Raw genomic sequence first — 6,716 nt, 5'->3', positions numbered from 1 at the left:
TACAACTACGTTTATAAAAAAAGAAATGTATTGAATAACCTGAAAAGATGTAGGGAACAAATAAATTTGAAAACTGAGCTTTATCTTTTGTTCAGTGTTATATTTTATTTTTTTTAATGAATAAAAAATAAACCTTAATACATAAATGTTTAAAAGCTATAATAATAATTTTTGAAAATATAAGTTAACAGCATCTGAAACAGATGAAACGTATATAAATATTAATTTTTCTTGAATGCAATTTAAGAAAATGGTAGAAAGAAGATGATGTTTACTCACTTTATTCGATGCAACGACCTTGTACGCCCAAAATGAGCCATGCGGCGATGGTGAGGCACCGCGCATGTGGCAGTATCTCCCTCGCCTCTTCCTCACGATCGACGAGACGGAGGAAGTTCAAAAATCCTCTCATCTCCTGATGAACAGAAGCTTGCTGTAAACACACAAGAAATATAGAAATGAGTTACATGAAAATTATTATTATTTATAGAAATGAATAAATGAACAACTAAATTGATCATTTGTTGTTGTACCTTCGCAACACAGAAAATCTCCCAGGTATACCAGGAAACTGACAACCTGGTGCATTGGCACCGCCAAATGTCCCACCAAAGGGTAATAGTGTGGGATATAATCCCAACACTTCTCCTTCTGCTCCAGCCACCAATCCTCCATGGCTGCGTCCTCTTCCTCCCACTCCTCCCTCTGCTCAGGGTCTGGGAATGGATAATTCTCCATGTTTTTTTTTCCACTGTAATAAACATACACTTGTTAATAATCACACGAAATCGCTTTTAAATGCACTAAAATCACTTTTTTCACTCAAAATTTGAAATACTTACGTTGATTTCAAACTTGTCAAAACACTTTTCAACTATCTCGTGGATGGTTTGAGACGTACTGAAGCAGAGCAATAAGACTGCGTATCCACTTAACAAACACTTCACTCCCCTTCTCGGTTGGGCGCCTGGCGTCTGGCATTCAAAGCGTCAATGGTTATGTTTTGGAGGAATGGAAGATTGTGAAGACGGTTGAGACTAATAATTGAAATATATTTACATGAACTATTTTTCTTTTTATTCAATACATGGATAATTTCGAAATAATAATAATGAAAAAAAAGTAAAATTTTAGAAAAAACTTGTAATGCACGTAATGTCATGATTTTGTTTGGTATTATAGAAGGAAAATCTTCATTGAAGCGTAAGCAATAATAATCCATAGTTTCTGATCATCCTGTCAGATAAGCGTAAGCAGACAAAACGGGGAATTATTCCTCTCGAAATCCAATACTGGTTTACAACTGAAACAAATGAAATAAAAGATATGGATGAGTATTTAATTCTTAATTTATACATTTCTTATCATGGAGTTTATTTAATACTTACAATTGGATGAATTTCGAAGTTTGCGGGCAATCGTTCAGGTCGTTTGTGGGCTCTCATTGGCTTGAAAAATACATTGCCGTGAGAACAGAAGATCAATTTAGCTCGTACACCTCCAAGCGTGAGGAAAGTACCACCAATTTTGAAGTGTTTGTTGACAACAGCTCTCAGTTTTTTCTTCATGACTCTCTCAGACAATTGACTCCTCCATTCCTCTGGCACGAAAACACGCAGTTGCTCATCATCATCATCATCATCGTTCGAGTCATCTGATGGTCGTGCTGGACTGTATGATGCTGACTCATCACTTCTGGTATCTGATACCAACACCTCCAATGAATCTACATCCATAGGTTGATGTTTTTCTGAGATGCTCACCGATGTCTCGGGCACTGTAAAATTGTCTTCAGCTGGCTTTGGACTCTCTGATGACTCATCAATGATCAGAATATCCTCCTCCGGACTCTTCGGTGAGTCGGGAATATTTAAAATACCCTTCTCTGCTGGTTCGGGACTCTCCGGTGAGTCGGGAATATTCAAAATCCCCTTCTCTGCTGGTTCGGGAGTCTCCGATGAGTCGGGAATATTCAAAATACCCTTCTCTGCTGGTGCGGGGCTCTCTGGTGAATCGAGAATATTCAAAATACTCTTCTCTGCTGGCTCGGGACTCTCTGGTGAGTCGGGAATGCTGATAACATCCTCCTCTGCTGGCTCAGGACTCTCTGATGAGTCGGGAATGCTGATAATATCCTCCTCTGCTGGCTCTGGTGAGTCGGGAATATTGTCAACTTTCTCCTCGACAGAATTAATACTGTCAGATCGCATGTCAATAACCACAGGTTTTTCGATTGACACATCAGTTGTTGAGTCTGGAACAATTGTTGATTGTGATGTGTCCAAAAGCAATGGAGTAGAACTTCCAGATGAAACATTCACAGGTAAGTCCCCATCTGATGTCTCCTTCTGGTCCGATGCCTCCCCATCTGATGTCTCTACTTCGGAGGTGCCCTCAGGATCTCCGGCCTCAGATGAAGTTGCAGAAAAATCCACCACACCAGGCACAAACTCCTCATCAGTTAAACTATCGTACTCATTTTCTGAATTGGAAGAGTGCACTGATCCCATCACTCTCAATGGCACATCTCTTTTCATTTTTTCAGAACTCCTCACGTTATCCACAAAATTACGAATTGTAATTATCTCCAAAGTCGAAACTTGCTCAGTTGGAGATCCACCAACACTACATAGCAGTAGAACTCTTCACACTTAACTCACTGAATCTAAAATGTCCTGCACTGTGCGAGCATGGGGTTTATAAAACTGATTGACGGGGTCTTCATAACAAAAGCGTCATCTTCGGGTTGACTCCCACTATCTGATTATTCATACTTTTTTAATCGAGGGGGTGAGACTTCGGATAAAAACTGAAGAACATACTAGCCTACCGAGGGAGACGTTGGTATTACCCCTCCTCTCAAACGCCATTTCGTTCAACGGTTATTGCATCATGCCACGAAATATATAATCTAAACCAGACTTTGAAGAAACGTCATCATCGTATCGTAACGGTTATTGGATTAATATTATGAATACATAACCATTTGATCTTACCAAACCTCNAGCCACGTGCCTTCATGTAAACATTCAACTAACTCTTCAAAACCAGACATGAATGAACGTACTACGACTTTCAGTCTCACGATTGAATAATTTTTTTTAAATTATCTTTTCGTTAGGTTAATACTTATATGAGATTTTCTATGAATGTTTTAATTTTTTTTTTGTCANTCTGGAATCTCGAGAGCAGATCATGTAATTTGTCCAGACAACAACAAAATTATTGAAGTAACATTTCCAAGACCGTATGCAGACACCAAGTCCACTACCTCTCATGCTAAAAACCACGGAGGGGTGGGGATGATGAAACAAGAAGACTGAGCAAAGTTCTCAGTTACTTTTACAATTGAATCATAGCAACATGGCGGTGGTTATTGATATCGAGNCATCTTATAATAATTTCCTCAAAACCATTCTTCATTCCATTGCCTCGACGCCCAGCGAGACCGCTCTTGTTTAGATAACACGTACGTGATTAAATGCGCGACCTTGAAACCCACCGTAAGACGCAACCATCGAATATCCGCCGTGAGATCACAGCCTTACCCCATGCCTCATCTCGGTCCAGCGACATCATTCTCGTTGAGTCAACGCCCCCCCTCCTCCCCCCCTCCCGAGCCACAGCATTTTTCCCAAAAGCCTNAGAGAATGTGGAAGTGGAAATAAAGTGTGTCTATCATCATAGTCTTTTTGATGGAGGTCCTATTAATTTTCATTGTGCAGTGGTCAATATGCAACGTTTGAAGAAGTGGTTTACCAAGTACGATGCTGGGTGCTTGGAGAAATCATTGACAAAGTATTGTCAGACTGGATATTTAAATTCTTTGATGAGTGAGGAAATTTCTTTTCTTTCAAAATGTTTTATAAAAACTGNCCTCCTCCCCACCTCCCGAGCCACAGCATTTTTCCCAAAAGCCTTTGCTCGGTCCAGCGAGATTATTTTGCCGTCGAGACTGCTTCAAGAAGTGTTGGATACCCGCCATATGACGTAACCATGAAATATCCCCCCCCATNTGAGTGAGGAAATTTCTTTTCTTTCAAAATGTTTTATAAAAACTGTTGCCAAAACCATTGTGGATGCAGCTTGGGAGAAGTTATCAGAGAGCATGAAGAAGGATCCAAGCATTGCACGTCTACGTTATTGTCGCACTCATTGGCTCGCTTTGGCAGCGTCTTCAAGCAGTTCAATTCCTCCACCAATAGTAGAGTGCCCTCTGTGTCAATATAAACGTTGGTAGTGTATACAAAGTCTTCATGCTACCACGAGTTCTCCGAAAGAACAATCCCCTCCTCCAGTGAGATCACTGCTCAGAGTCTCCAATATAAAACCTCANGCGAGATTATTTTGCCGTCGAGACTGCTTCAAGAAGTGTTGGATACCCGCCATATGACGTAACCATGAAATANGCCCCAAATTGACGACTACAATTGAAAATTTTTTGAATCAACATTTTGACGATGTCAGAACCAATATCTTTTTTGATGTGGGACCAGACTTATCAATCGTTTGATGGTGCAGCAGGAGCAGCTGATGCAGACANTGCTCGGTCCAGCGAGATTATTTTGCCGTCGAGACTGCTTCAAGAAGTGTTGGATACCCGCCATATGACGTAACCATGAAATATCCCCCCCCATCCACCACCCGCTGCAAGAGACATGATTAGACTCCCCATCTGACCCGTCGTGACCACCGCGCCATCTAACGGCCCCATTCCAAAGTAATATCCAGGATCGGCTCTGTATGACTACTAACACATAAGAGAAAAAGTTCTAGTGAAAGCGGATGAGTTCCAGGTCAGAGACTCTGGCTGGAGATTAGTTGACGTAATTAATTTAGAAGTGAACATAAATNGTGCAGCAGGAGCAGCTGATGCAGACACCTGCTATTATTGTCTCCTACACAATGTCTACATCCCCTTGGAATGGTTCATGCAACTTCCAGTGCCTACGCTGATCTATCATACTGAAAAAGCGGTGCAAGCAACGGATGGTATTANCGTAATGTTCGAGATTAGCAATGAACAAACTCATATCCCTCTTTCAGCACCGTCATGAAAAACTTTGGTAATTTCAAATACTCCATGGCATTAAAAGACATTCCTAAGTTCGAGAAAATGAACGAATTGTCGTAATGTATATGGAATCGACAGTGACGAAGAATCAGAGAAAAAATGGATTGTGCCCCTTTATTTGAGCAAAAATCTTCCAGCCACACTGCAANAGCTTGGAGAACGGTGGAGCAGACGATGATGTGGTCTGTCTCGAGCGAGCACGGCATTGATACCGCTTTGGAAGGAGCTTACATGCTGTTTGACTTTATTGAGTCTTTTAGAAATTTATAAGTAAAAGTAGTGATATCATGGAATTGATCATTGATTNTGATTTCAAATCTGTCTCGTTTAGTTGGTACACAAATTTCAAAAGCTAAACATTAAACACTCATATGTGACAGGTGTTTGTGTCACTTTTTCAAAAAAGAGGCCTACACTAATCATAAGGTCGATTGTATATCAATCAATAAATGTCGAATGATTTTTCCTCATCGTGGTGAAAAATATTTAAAATTTCAAAATTTCGAAAATCAACTGACTGTTCCATTTGTTGTATACGCTGATACTGACTGTTTATTGGAAAAGTGTCCGATGACAATGATGTAAATACCAAAATATACCAAAATCATGTACCATTCAGTGTTGCATTTTAGGTGAAATTTAGCTATGATAACTCAAAATCGGAACTCTCTATTTATCGTGGAAAAGACGGTGTAGAGTGGTTTATTGAGCAGCTACGTATTTTAGCTATAAAAGACGATGGCGAACTACAACGAAATGAGCCTATGAATTTGACTTTCGAGATGGAGCGAGCCTATAATGCAGCTAAAACATGTCATATTTGTGGTAGGGCATTCCCCGAAAAAGCAGTGAAACATCGGGACCATTACCACTTTACGGGAAAATATCGCGAAGCAGCTCATCCCGGTTGTAACCTGAATTACACAGAATCGTGTGTAATCCCAGTGGTTTTCCACAATTTGTCAGGTTATGACTCGCACCTTTTCATGAAGTCCCTTGCGAGACAATTCGAGAGCTCTGTGATAATACTTCTAATTAACAAAGAGAAATACATTTTTTTTACGGAATCAGTCGAATCAACAAGAGTCCACTTGAGATTAATTGACTCATTTCGTTTTATGGCAAGCAGTGTCGATAAACGTTCTTCATATTTAGAAAATGAAAAAAAAAATCGCAGCCAGTCATTACCCTCAAAAACGATAATTCGAACTGGTTGTACGCAAAGGAGTCTTCCCATACGAATACTTGGATACATGGGAGAAATTAAATGTACAACAATTACCACGGAAAGAAGAGTTTTATTCTCGACTGAATGATGAGCACATATCCGATAAAGATTACAACCATGCATGTCATGTATGGAGAAATTTCAGCATCAGAACACTCGGAGAATATGCGGATTTATATCTGAAAACCGACGTCTTGTTGCTGGCCAAGAGAATAGAATAGAAAAAGTGCGGCTGGTCACTTAAAGCGCCCAGAGTCACCTAAATCATACGATCTTTTGTAACTTCCGCCTTAGTTTCGGTCAGTCACACAGCCCCAGCCCTGTGTTTCTCACTAGGCTAATAAGGCTGGTGACAGCCGCTTGTTGTAAGTCCTCTGGTTTCAGGAAAGCCTGGCCCCAGATTTTATAGCGACG

At 40.3% G+C, this 6,716-nt stretch overlaps 1 protein-coding gene across 1 annotated transcript; it reads right to left on the bottom strand.

The window, feature by feature from the left end:
* Nucleotides 1–1,190: 1,190 nt before the first annotated feature.
* Nucleotides 1,191–2,537, bottom strand: LOC114841344 (fibronectin-binding protein A-like). The gene is made up of 2 exons (XM_029126293.1): nucleotides 1,389–2,537; nucleotides 1,191–1,303 (listed from the first exon to the last, which is right to left on the bottom strand). The coding sequence occupies exons 1-2, from the start codon at nucleotides 2,535–2,537 to the stop codon at nucleotides 1,298–1,300; spliced, it is 1,155 nt and encodes a 384-aa protein (XP_028982126.1). The 3' UTR covers nucleotides 1,191–1,297.
* Nucleotides 2,538–6,716: the final 4,179 nt, after the last annotated feature.

This window comes from Diachasma alloeum, unplaced genomic scaffold (assembly GCF_001412515.2).
Source record: "Diachasma alloeum isolate Michigan unplaced genomic scaffold, Dall2.0 Dall_scaffold_00344, whole genome shotgun sequence".
NCBI classification, from domain to species: Eukaryota; Metazoa; Arthropoda; class Insecta; order Hymenoptera; family Braconidae; genus Diachasma; species Diachasma alloeum.
This window is presented reverse-complemented; position numbering and strand designations above follow the sequence as displayed.

Coding starts and splice junctions, on each gene's coding strand:
- LOC114841344 (XM_029126293.1), bottom strand. CDS start 2,537: ATGAAAAGAGATGTGCCATTGAGAGTGATGGGATCAGTGCACTCTTCC.